A 12922-nucleotide genomic window follows, 5' to 3' on the forward strand; every position below is an offset into this window, starting at 1 on the left:
ATGTAAGGTATACACTATATTACCAAAAGTATTCGCTCACCCATTCAAATGATCAGAATCAGGTGTTCTAATCACTTGGCCTGGCCCCAGGTGTATAAATTCAAGCACTCAGGCATGCAGACTGTGAAACAAGACATTTGTGAAAGAATGGGCCGCTCTCAGGAGCTCAGTGAATTCCAGCGTGGAACTGTCATAGGATGCCACTTGTGCAACAAATCCAGTCGTGAAATTTCCTCGCTCCTAAATATTCCACAGTCAACTGTCAGCTCTATTATAACAAAATGGAAGCGTTTGGGAACAACAGCAACTCAGCCACGAAGTGGTAGGCCACGTAAAGTGACGGAGAGGGGTCAGCGGATGCTGAAGCGCATAGTGCAAAGAGGTCGCCGACTTTCTGCACAGTCAATTGCTAGAGAGCTACAAACTTCATGTGACCTTCAGATTAGCCCAAGTACAGTACGCAGAGAGCTTCATGGAATGGGTTTCCATGGCCGAGCAGCTGCAGCCAAGCCACACATCACCAAGTGCAATGCAAGGCGTCGGATGCAATGGTGTAAAGCACGCCGTCACTGGCCTCTAGAGCAGTGGAGACGCGTTCTCTGGAGTGATGAATCACGCTTTTCCATCTGGCAATCTGATGGACGAGTCTGGGTTTGGAGGTTGCCAGGAGAACGGTACATTTCAGATTGCATTGTGCCAACTGTGAAATTTGGTGGAGGAGGAATTATGGTATGGGGTTGTTTTTCAGGAGCTGGGCTTGGCCCCTTAGTTCCAGTGAAAGGAACATTGAATGCTTCAGGATACCAAAACATTTTGGACAATTCCATGCTCCCAACCTTGTGGGAACAGTTTGGAGCGGGCCCCTTCCTCTTCCAACATGACTGTGCACCAGTGCACAAAGCAAGGTCCATAAAGACGTGGATGACAGAGTCTGGTGTGGATGAACTTGACTGGCCTGCACAGAGTCCTGACCTGAACTCGATAGAACACCTTTGGGATGAATTAGAGCGGAGACTGAGAGCCAGGCCTTCTCGACCAACATCAGTGTGTGACCTCACCAATGCGCTTTTGGAAGAATGGTCAAAAATTCCTATAAACACTCTCCTCAACCTTGTGGACAGTCTTCCCAGAAGAGTTGAAGCTGTAATAGCTGCAAAAGGTGGACCGACATCATATTGAATTCTATGAGTTAGGAATGGGATGGCACTTCAGTTCATAGAATGAGTAAAGGCAGGTGAGCGAATACTTTTGGTAATATAGTGTATGTCTCTCCAGCGGCCCTAACTAAAATAATAAAAAAAAAAGGTTTCTGTGAAAAACCTTTATTGAAACTGCTGTTCTTCTGACAAAATGAAAAATGAAAAGTACAGGTGTTTCAGTTGTTTAGGAACAATGCTGCAGTTAATCAACATACATGAAGTCATATCAATTTAGATTTTAGCTGATTCCTTTTGGACAAAACATGTAGCAAATTACAACATTCAACATGACCTTGGAAATAGCAATATGAAAAAAAACAAAAAACATCATTTGATTTGGAGCCTTTGTGAAGCTTTTATCCACATCTCATGGCCCTCCTCGGCAGATGGAGTTGCTCAGCTATCATGGGAAAAATGTTTTGCTACACTCGACATTACTTGTCAAAATTGGCCAAAGGTCATTATCATCAAATGTCTCTCCCTCTCCCACATTTATTACACCATACACAGCCTCAGTCATCCAAGTTTTGTCTGTGACTAGGGGATATTTTTTGGAAAACAACTGGAAAAGCCCTTTCAGATATCCTTCAGTAGATTAGTCAGCTGTGCAAAATTGAAGAGGAAATGGTCACAGACGAGCCCAGAACGCTGTCTGCTCTGCTGTCTGAAAGGCTTCCCAGCCAACTCTGTGTCCTCCTCAGGCCACATCTACTCAGGGAGATTACAGTTTTTAACTGAGAGACACAGGGAGGGAATGAGTCATGAATCCTAACAACAGACGGACTGAAAAGCAATTATTTGCATAGCGACAGACTAAATAAGGATGCAGCCCACTGGATTGTTGTTGAAGGAGGGATATAAACAGTTCAAATGTCTCTTTTGTTTGGGTATTTTCATTTTGTATAAATTCACAGGCTACTCACAATCATCAACGTTTTGACACTGATTTATGTCACAGTATGAGATGCTGATGGTAAATTGCGGCATCTAGTGGTCTTATTGGAACACATTTTTAATAGGGATATTTTTTATTTTGAACCTCTTACCCGCACATTAACACTGTCCTCTAGTCTCGGACACATATTTCATCCAGGACAGCGACTTTACACTAGACAGTGTCTGCAGTGTCGCGAGAAGATACTTCAAAGGTCGGCCTACATGTGATATACTGCTCAACCCGGCATGTTTGCACTGACCGTAGTGGTCGTACGTTGCATTTAAGGCTTGCTATTAAAACTGAGAATACATTTTCTTATTATTTAGAAGTTATGTCAAGTAATATATACGTATATATAAGTACATGTACACATCGTTAAATGATTCCATATGTAGGCCTACTTAGTTACAAATATTAGAGTAACCTTGATTAAGAAAGTAGAAAAAATAAAGACAATGAAATGTTTTAAACCTCCCTTAACATCCTAACCGCCTAAAAACATGGAGCTTTACCAGAAGCACCTGAATGCAACATGAACTCTGCAGCGGAGGCGGTCTCTTTGAAGTTTCCCGGCTTGAGCGCGATCTGCCCTCTGAGGTAATTATTAAGGTATTGCAATAAATGTATGGCTAATGACATTTTATGTTACAGTTTATATCTTACACAGGTCTTGATAATCTCGCGTTGCAAAATGTGTCATTTTCAACCGTGAGAATATGGGTTGGGGTCAAAATAACAGAAAGGTCCAGTTTTAGCTAAAGCTCTCATGTTTGTCGTAATTGCGACCAACTGGACTCATTTTTAGACATTAACTCGTACAAAACAGTACAAACTGTGGGAAAATGCAGAATCTGTGTAAGCAGGCCGAGGGTCTAACTGAAAAAATCATGCTAACCTAGTCACTTCCCAAAAGTAGTAACGCTTTGTCACATTGATACAGTTGTTACAGACTCCGTGCCAGTTTCCCGAGTTTGCACAGAGATGTCTCACCCTGTAGAAAGTGTAATAAAACACAGCACTCGTTTGCGAAATTTAACTATAGAAGATGGCAAATTATAAAATGGTTCGTACGAATAGATAGAATTGTTCTGCTTCCTATCAGCTCTTGTGCACGGTGTCATCCAGAGTAAATGCAGTACGCAGCAGGCCTAGGTTGGAATTGCTTGGAGAAAGTGGGCACTCACTGTTCAGTGACTCACATATGGATTAAAGCTGTTATTCATAATATGCCAGAGAGCTTAGTCAACCAAATGTATCATCATAGATATACAGTAAATACTATAAAAGCTAGTAGAGCTGTTAAGGGTATAATGTAAATGGTGTATGCCCTCTGGGGAAAACAATATACTGACTTGTTGTCTTAATGATATACAGTATAATCTCCCCTTGGTTTATCTTTACAGAAGCAGTGCACATTCATCATGTCCGCCGCCTTGTGCCTGCGCTGGATGTTGAACCATGAAAGTGATAAAACCAAACAGGCCTGTGTTTAAAACCTCATTGAGGAGCAAGATGTCAGCACAGTCTCAATACGTCTTAGACAGTCAGATGTCAAAGATTTGCTGAGACCCTTGCGCAACAAAATTCCCTGCAGATGCATGTAATAGAGAAAGCAACATACAGCTGCAGATGCATAGAAGCAGATTGTGAGACAGGAGAAAGATTAAAGTGTGTAAACAGACTGGCGACACAACTCTCAGTCACTATCATTGCCAAAACACCAAATGAGGGAATACATTGTAGAAGAATGCTGTTCCTCCGCACACTCTGTAACAAGAAGCACTGAAGCTGTTCTGGAGGCTCGTGGTGGAACAGCCTTACTAAGACACTTTTTGTTGTTCTTTTCGCAAATTTATGTAGCTCTGTACTTTGATTAATCATCTGACAACGTACCAAAGACAGAAGGTCTGCACTAATGATTATTTTCAGTCTCAGAATATATAAAAGAAAAAAAAATGTATGACAAAACCCAGGGTAATGTGCTGACTTGCTTGTTTACCATCTGTTCAAAGGATATTTAGCCTAGTATGATATATGACACAGAAAGGCATGAGTTCCTTACATTTGAGAAACTGGAACCAGTGAATGTTCGGTGTTCTTCTCTCAAAGTACGCCTAGCCAAAGCTGAAATGACTAGATTATCCAGACGGTGATTAGGTCATTGAAAAAATATTTTTTTAATGAATTGTTTCAGTCTTTTTTTCAGTGAGAAGATCGAGAAGATAATTACCAGATAAATCAATGATGACAGTATCATAGCAAATGTGTTGCTGCCATTCACCTAGCCCATATGAATAGAGTCTGATAAAATAGCCCTGCAGTACAGTTTTTCCATACTGAAGAATAATGTTCAGTTGTTGTTGAAGGTCATTTCAGTGGCTGTTTGCCTTCCCTGCCTATTGAATTTTCATGTTTTCTATTGGATGGTTTTTCGAATATTTAGTCTACCCTTGTGGGCGTACAAGATAAATATAAAAGGGAACAGATTCAGATAGGACCAGCTAAGATCCAAACAGGAAGTATAACAACAGTGGACTCCCATGAAGACCTGCTCTATATAACAAATGACACACAAACAACAGAAGCGTTTAAAGAAGACAGAGAGTATTGTGGTGTTGTACATGATTGCATTTATCAAAGGTTTTCATGTGTAGAATTACAAGCAGGGAAGCTGTGTCAGTTAGCTGGACATGTGTGACATGTTGAAAAGTGAGGCTGTACATAGAAAAACAAAGGCATTCACAGTTTTTTTGGCACAGAGCATGGTGATGAGATGCTTGTACATATCTGTACAGGTGTCAGACTAATATGAAACATGGTATTCAAAACTGCTGTATCTTAAAGCTCTTTCTTCTTTCTTTGGAACAGAGCCATGAGTGACTGTGAGGAGGCAGACCTCTTTTTGGAGTCTCGGATTTCGCTTGGGGGGAAAAAAAGAGAAAAGAATTCCATAAAGGACACAAAAAAACCCCAAAACAAAAACAACATACATCTGAAAACAGGTGACAACATCCAGAAAAAAAAGAAAAAGAAAAAGAAAAACTCCAAATTGAAAGAAGCAGTCGAGGGATGGAAAGCAAAGAAAAAGGAAAAGAAGAAAAAGAAAAACAAAGTGGGACCCGATGACAATTTTTTACTTACTCAGGCCAGTAATGTACAGGAAGAACCTGCTGTGAATTCACGCAGTGGTGACAGGCTGAAACAGGATCACATGACTCAAGACTCCAAGAAGAAATGCAAAAGGAAAAAGAAAGTGGCGTTCGACTTATCACCAGGCTACATCTGTGTCAAACGTCCTAAATTTGACTCTTCGTCTCCGCAGTGTCCAAACGAGAGCACTGTGTCTGAGAATGAAGCTGTGAGAGACAGTGAGAGCTGTTCACAGATAACAGTGACAGGCCACAGCCGAGGGCCAGCACAGGAAAATGACTCTGAATGCAACAGTGAGGATATAAACAGCCAGGACCTGTTTATCACCCAGAAGACATTCAGAGTGTCGCAGTCTGAACCTTCCAGCATTGAAGCCATTACTGCAACTCCTCAGATGTTCACACAGCCAGATGAGCAGGACACTCCTGTGGTACAATTAAAAGAGTATCTTGACAGCTCATACAAATCTTCACAAGAGTCACATTTCCACCAGCACCACGGAAAGACAAATGAGCACACGAAGAAGAAAGAAAAGGTAACTCACAAAGAGAAAGAAGGGGAAGAAGAGCAGTTAAATGAAGCACATCATAAGCACAATAAGGACCATTTGTCCTTTCAGACACAAATGGAGCTAAATGCAAATCTAACTGAGGAGGAATTGTGTCCTGCACATAAAAAGCCCACTGTGGTGAATCCTTACCTGGCTGAGCCAGTTGTTGTAAAGTGCTCCCTGGATGTTGAGAAGTCAAAGAGACATTCCTGTACTTCAAGCCAACAGTCCGTGAGGAGCACATCCACACAGACAGAAAACTTATTTACCTCCAAACTCTCCTTGTACCTCAACTTCTGCCAGAAAAGTAGAGTGACCACCCACTGTGAGGACATGAAAGCTTTGGACCTGAGCCTGCCATGGAGGGCCCGAAAAGAACTGGGTACGTCAGTGAAGACAGCGCCTCTACAAGGTGACAACCACAAAGACCTGAAACATCCACAGGTTAAGAAAGAGGCTTCTGGTGAACATCTTCGGTCTGTAAACACACAAGATAAAGGTGAAACCGCTCAAAGCCCTCAGTCTGAGTCTGAGCCCAAGTCTGCTGACACGACAACCTCCAGTGAGGACAGCGAGCCCCGCTGTCGCAGGCTGGACCTGACCCAGGTGAGGACACCTGACACTCACTACTGTTTCATACTGTTTTCCAGAATTCAATCAGAACTCTGTGTCCAATGTAGTGGTAGAGAAAAGACAGCTAAATGTAATGCATTTTAAAATGGAAAATGCCTCATTTTATAACCTTCATTACTGTCTAATGTACAAAAAGTACCAATATAGAATATATAAAATTATCTGATGTGCAAAATCGCAGAAATCAAACCAATATTTCATTGACACACATTGACAACATTTTATAACATTCTTTTTTTCTTACTGTCAACAAATCCTATGAATGACCAAAACAAACACTGAATTGGTCTGTTAACATCAGACCTGATGTTTCTTATCTCTTTGCGCCATAGAGCTCCATTATGGTACAACTACCAAAAAAAACCCCACAATGTTGCCCATTGCTTATGTAGTTAATAAAGTTTATTAGTTTATCTTTGACAGCGACCTGCAGCCGTTCAGTATCCTCAATCTATCACCAAAGGTGCATTTATAGTTTGCTGAAAATTGACCCTAATAAGTGTTCTTTTTCAGTGGTAAGAAAGTACCCTTTGGCTGCATCTAGCCTCCGGCAAATGCTAAAATTTCCCTTTAAGAGTTCAAATCACAACATTTCCAGGAATCCTCACTGCGTAAAGGTAACATTGTCAATGCAAAGACCGTGTAAAATCCGAAGAAATAAGATCTAGTACCATCTAATAATCAGTGTAATCAAACACTGAACAACAAAGAACTTTGTAATTGACAACAAGTGATCATTGTGTATTGTGTGTAGTCCTCTACTAAAACACATGCTCTAGATTTGAGTCATTTCTTGCCCAATGAGTATTAACTTCTGTAAGCTTCTATAACTCTGTCAGTGTTGTCTTAATAACTCATATCTGCCCTGAGACACAATCCTAAAACAACCAGTATCAGTTTTACACTCAAAAAATGACATAACATTGATGTCTGTCTCACAAAGTGATGAACCTCGCCCCATCCTTGCTTGTGAATGACTGAGCCTTTTGGAGGAGGCCACTTCATATTAGAAATGCTTGTTTTTGGAGCATTCCACAACTTTCGGTCTTTTGTCTCCCCGTCCCAACCTGTTTGAAATGTGTTGCTGACATCAAATTCACAGCGAGCGTATATTTACACAAATCACTGAAGCTGATGAAGTAAAACATCTAAGTATACTGTCTTTGTATGTTTTCAGTTGAATATATAAGTATTAGCAAATGATCACATTCTGGTTCATTTACTCTTTAGTGTAAAAACATTTTAGGAAACAGTGTTGTGCTTTTTTACTTTTGTTTTATCCTTGAAACTCCTGTGCCTGCTAACCAATTATAAAAGGTTTTTGTGTGTAACATAATAATTAGCAAAAAAACCTATGGTAGTTTGCCACTGTTCACTCACAAAAATACTTTTTGTTTGACTTTAGGTGAGAGCAGTCCAGACTAGACTCAACGAGTCCTTCTTCTTCAAGACAAAGGGAGAAGGACAGTCACCCAGGCCGGAGTCTCCCCTGATGAAACTCGCTCAGGGCAGAGACATGAAAAGCAGGAAGAGCCACTGACACTACCCTGCCGCCAGGAGCTGCTGCAGTCGTTAACTTTTCTGTCAGGTTCCTTTTTCTGTCTTGACTTAAAGAGCAGCCAGGCATCAGATAACAGGTTTCAGCTCTTGATGCTATAACTCATGATAGATGTTATGAGGCAGATAAAAAGGCAAAATAGTCAGCCGTCTTTAGAAACGAGAGAAAGGAAATTCTGTTCCAAAACGACCGTAAGGAAATCACATGCATATTTGTTACTTGTTTAAATTTTAAATGTTCATATAATGTGTTGTTTCAAATGCACACAGTTGTGTGTCACTCCTTCATAGACTACTTTTTCCACAAAACTGTAGCATTTTAATTGTAGTTCACAGCTTTGTTTGTTGTCTGTTCTGTATGAAAGCAAGACTTTTATCAATTAAAGTTTATTTATTGTGAAAGACCAGCAGTGTACTTCCTGTTCAGACTATAATATATATACTCTTAGAGTTTTTGCAGTATTTCCAAATAACCCAGTAGTTTCGGTATTAAGTGTTTTATTATTATCATTGTAAATATGACACATACAAACCTTCCAAATCTGCTCAAACATGAACTAAATCAAGGTTCAGACTTAACATAAGATGGCTTAATTGTACCAAAGGATTTACTATCCTACTTCGACATTTACATCACCTTCATCAGAGGCTTGTTTTGTTGCTGATGTGACTGTACCATCTTATCTTGTCTTTAAAGGAAGTGGATTACAAGTTCAAAAGAAACATCTTTATTTAAATTTTTGCCAGCTATTACACACTGCAGCCCACATAAAAAAAGCTGAAAGTGCAACAACCACCACATGTGTGTGCAAAAATCCACCTGTGGTTACTCTCAAAAACTGACTTATTTTGACAAAAAAAGACAGAGATAATAAAATAAGCTAAGAGTAACCTGTTTGAGAGTAACCTGTTGCATTCTATTTTCTCCAGCCTGCCCTGTCTAGTTATGCCTCATGTCCTGCAATGTGTCTATTGCCTTGACATCTCAATCTAACAGTGTACAGCAGCAGCATTTTATTTTATTATTTGTGGAAAAAGCAACAATTTCTGCAATTAAACCAAATTGTAGCTGTGCTTGTGATGTGCTGATGTGTTGCCAAAGCATCAATATTTGCCTTTTGTTACCAAACAAACAAAATGGGTCATGAAATGTTATAAAGTTACATCACCAATGATTTAATTGTACTGGAGGGGTTTCAGGTGGATCTTCATCTTGAACAGAACTGAGTCAGAAAAGCCTAATTGTGTCTGAAGAGCTTGATCCCCATCCAGCTCCAGAGGTGGAAGAAGATGTAGACAGGGATGGTGACCGGCAGCAGCAGGCTGTAGAAACACAGACTGCTGCTGCTGGTGCAGCCTTGTGGGAAGTTCTCATCCACGGCAGCAGAGTAGAACAGACCGAAGAGGGACACTATTGGGATCAGCCCCACCATCATGGACAGGGAGAACATACTTGCGGATGAGTTCTGATACGCTGGAGTAAATAAATATCTAAATTCTCACTGTGCAGCGGTACAATGTGTAATCTGAGCGGAGCAGGATCCAGTTACTGTGCTTGGTCCAACAGAGGATGCAACAGTGTTAGGCCTGCTTGCCTCAGTCAGCTGCAGGTGTCCTGATGGAGTTTCTAGCCTTGTGTAGGTGTGGTTGTGGCATCTGTGTCTTTCTGTATGAGTCTGGCTTCCTGAGGGATCATGTTGGGGATGCCACCGATGATGGGATAGGCGATTCCAAGCTCGTCATTGATCAGCTCATTGGTCTCAGCCTCGTACCTGGGGAGGGACAGAGCAGATCAAGGCTTATATGATGCACGCTGGTCTCAGTAATACTTTGATGTTTTGTAAATTGTTCTAGTTCAGCATTTAATACGTGAAGGCTGAGGTGGAGGATGTTTTACAGTAAGGCAACTGAATGCTGCATTTATCAACTTCTTTCCCCTAACACCTGAACACAGCAATCATTACTCCCCATAGTCACATTAGGTTTTTTGATTAGGGTAACATGAGGTATGTCACATTGATGGTAACATTTTTATTTTTTATGGTCTATTTTGTAAAGTTGTGACCACACAGTGATTAGATACATGGCCACATATTTTGATCGCTGTGAGAGAGAAAACACAGGTTCAGAGGTTCATTTTTTAAATTTTAACCTGTTGCAGATGTAAAAAATTGGCAAAGGTTTTAGTGGAAATGCAACTTTATATTATATACTATACAGCTACTATATATTACAACATGCAGTTAATCATTATGTTTGCTGTAGCAGACAATATTGTGAAAGTCCTGTTAAGACTGATGAGTTTGAAAATTTTCAGGAAAATACCACATATACGTAGACAATTGAATTAACTGTTTCATATACATTCTGGTGAATGTAAAAGATCTTTAAGTTAAAAGGTCAAAGTGTGCCCCAACAGAAGCTCCTCTCTCCGACAGAAAACACTGCTCCTGAAATGCCTCATCAGTAGCAGACTTTGCCACATCACACTACATAACCATGTCATGCATATGAATGATATATGCCTAACAGACAGTTTGGTATGCAAGAATTGATACAGCACAGCTGCTCTGTTGTTGTTACTGGTGCTTGCTCAGGCCAAGGAAATTATCTTACAATCTGCACATAATGCTGGATGTGGAGCCCCCAGCTAACTTTAAAGGGAATGAAATAATTTAAACTTGCAGCTCTTCTAGACTTCCAAAACATTACTGGAGTGGATGGCTTAACATATGATAGTCAAGCAAGTCATTAGGTGGGGGTTGTTGTTATGCTCAAAAAGCCTATGGAGAAAAAAAGTAGTTTTGGGCCCCAGTACATCATTTGATGCTCTTCCTGGGGACTTGGGTCAGGCATATGTGAACTGACCAATCAGAGCAGAGGAACCCCAAAGTAAAATGATGAGCCTGAAAATGAGCAAAATATGTCTCCTTCAACATCTTCCTTGAACGCAGTATTTAAACAAAAGTATTACAGATGAATTAGTTAAGTGAATTTGATATACATTGAATGTCATATATGAGACAATAACCTTCAACTGAGCAGGGTGCAGTTAACCAGAGCTGCTACAAGTTTTGCTAGTCCTCAGGTGTTTTTGTGCTGCTCCGTTTAAAGCCCCGAACTTTAAGTCTTTTCCGGTACAAATAGAAAGAGAGCCCTGAAAGCTCCATCAGGCTCCGTGCAGCCATCACCACCCAGATAACCTTCAGTTTATCCCGAGTGTCTGTCTCACCTCAGTGGCTTCTTAGACAGCGGACACACCAGGAACTCGAGCAGGGAGGCGTCAAAAGCCTGCTGCACTTCGTCCTTCAAGTCCGAAACGCTCCTGACCGACACTGAGGTGGGAGTCAGCCTGTGGATTACAGGTGCACTCTTCACATAGCGGTGAACACGAGCTGTATCTGTCACCAGTCTACCCAAAACATTCCGAAACATGACCAAAGCTGTTCACCAGGCGAGCGAAAAGTCCCCGACAGGAAGGGAACTGCACAGGAGCTGTGTAACCGACACGAGAGTCCTCCGCTTCCTGTGAGCTGTTCACCGCTGGCAGCAGTTCCGCTTGTTCACTTCTCCAGCAGTCCTCTTCTAAATAGTATCTGACACTTTTGTAATCTTTGATATAATCCACCATTACAGTATTAAATACAAGGTACCACATATAACTGTGATCACCTTAAATATGAGGAGACCGGTTATTTCTACACGTGTCCGCACGGTGGCAGCGTTGCACTATTTAGCTCAGCACAGCTCACTTTGTGTGACTTGACCAAAATATGGAACCAGAATATGAAAAAGAACATTATTATTACAGTAATATGAATTGAATTATTATGGTTAGCGAGGCTACAGTGGACACTGTATTGCCTCCACCCATTGCTTCCATAAATTGAAGTGCGATGCAAGTGAGTGCAATTTAGCCTGAGTGAGTGATGTGGCAGACGGTCATTTCAGTTTTTCTCATAATAATAAAATCACAGATGACATATCAGTTGAATTAAATGAAAAAAGAAAGAGAGAGAGAAAAAAAACAAATGGTGGAACTTTTTTGTGAATTTCCCATTAGTCAGTCTTTGAACTCTGGTGTCATTTAAACCCCCACAGATGCCCTGAGGTTGATTTCCCAGCAGGTTATATCCATACAATATTAAATATTGTCAGAGAGCAGTACCAGCCCGAGCAGAATGCATTCCCCCATCCATATGGCTGAAGATATTGCTCTGAGACTTTCTTGGCACGGCCCCAACTTGTTTTAAAACTGCTCCTAGCTGTAATATATCCCACTGCTCCGTACATGACAGACCTGCTAATACAGTTTATTTATTTATTTATATATTTTTTTCTCTCTCCAATTTTTTCCCCCAGCTGCCAGGCGTTGAATACACGAGTATAGCTCTGTAGTTGTGTGCTTCTCTCTTGTTTGGTCTGTGTACTCTTGAGAGGTATCCATCATTTCTGACATATTCCACAGAGCAGCGGGGCTGAAATCAGACTGAAAAAGGACATTGTGTTCAAGCCACAATGTGATGCAATGTACTGTAGTAACACAAATAAAAGTGACTGATGACAGCTGACGGTTATTATTGATGTTTTTAGCATGAACTGAAGTTGTCAGAAAAATTACAGTTTTTGAGTGACAGTGACCCAGGTTATAAAAACAGTGTCTCTGTTTTCTGCAGATCAAACTCACTCTCATTGTGACATATAAATTGGATTGCACTACTGCCAAGATACCCCCCCAATGTATTCTGAAGAACATCTCGACATGACCGACCACTGAAAATCCTGATGCTCTACCCTAATTTAACACAACATTACTCTAGAGGGGCTGATGAAGTTTCACACTGGTGTTTAGAGAGAGAGAGAGAGAGAGAGAGAGAGAGAGAGAGAGAGAGAGAG

At 40.9% G+C, this 12922-nt stretch overlaps 3 protein-coding genes across 5 annotated transcripts; 1 reads left to right on the plus strand and 2 right to left on the minus strand.

Annotated features, from left to right (window-relative positions):
* Positions 1 to 2653: 2653 nt before the first annotated feature.
* On the plus strand, positions 2654 to 8431 carry LOC119024906. Of its 3 annotated transcripts, none has more exons than XM_037108126.1 (3): positions 2654 to 2733; positions 5005 to 6442; positions 7875 to 8431. In XM_037108126.1, exons 1-3 carry the CDS (start codon positions 2669 to 2671, stop codon positions 8007 to 8009), a joined length of 1638 nt encoding a protein of 545 aa, XP_036964021.1. In that variant the 5' UTR covers positions 2654 to 2668; the 3' UTR covers positions 8010 to 8431. The 3 variants fall into 3 exon arrangements, with proteins under 3 accessions (XP_036964021.1, XP_036964022.1, XP_036964020.1); XM_037108127.1 differs by having other exon boundaries at positions 2670 to 2745; XM_037108125.1 differs by lacking the exon at positions 2654 to 2733 and adding an exon at positions 3681 to 3804.
* A 307-nt stretch (positions 8432 to 8738) lies between these two features.
* On the minus strand, positions 8739 to 9512 carry zgc:162634 (uncharacterized protein LOC555881 homolog). Its single transcript, XM_037108130.1, has one exon. The coding sequence runs from the start codon at positions 9475 to 9477 to the stop codon at positions 9265 to 9267; it is 213 nt and encodes a 70-aa protein (XP_036964025.1). The 5' UTR covers positions 9478 to 9512; the 3' UTR covers positions 8739 to 9264.
* Positions 9513 to 9614: 102 nt separating this feature from the next.
* Positions 9615 to 11569, minus strand: LOC119024908 (protein preY, mitochondrial-like). Its single transcript, XM_037108128.1, has 2 exons — positions 11259 to 11569; positions 9615 to 9798 (listed from the first exon to the last, which is right to left on the minus strand). The coding sequence occupies exons 1-2, from the start codon at positions 11459 to 11461 to the stop codon at positions 9654 to 9656; spliced, it is 348 nt and encodes a 115-aa protein (XP_036964023.1). The 5' UTR covers positions 11462 to 11569; the 3' UTR covers positions 9615 to 9653.
* Between the last annotated feature and the right edge of the window lie 1353 nt (positions 11570 to 12922).

Source organism: Acanthopagrus latus, chromosome 8 (assembly GCF_904848185.1).
Source record: "Acanthopagrus latus isolate v.2019 chromosome 8, fAcaLat1.1, whole genome shotgun sequence".
NCBI classification, from domain to species: domain Eukaryota; kingdom Metazoa; phylum Chordata; class Actinopteri; order Spariformes; family Sparidae; genus Acanthopagrus; species Acanthopagrus latus.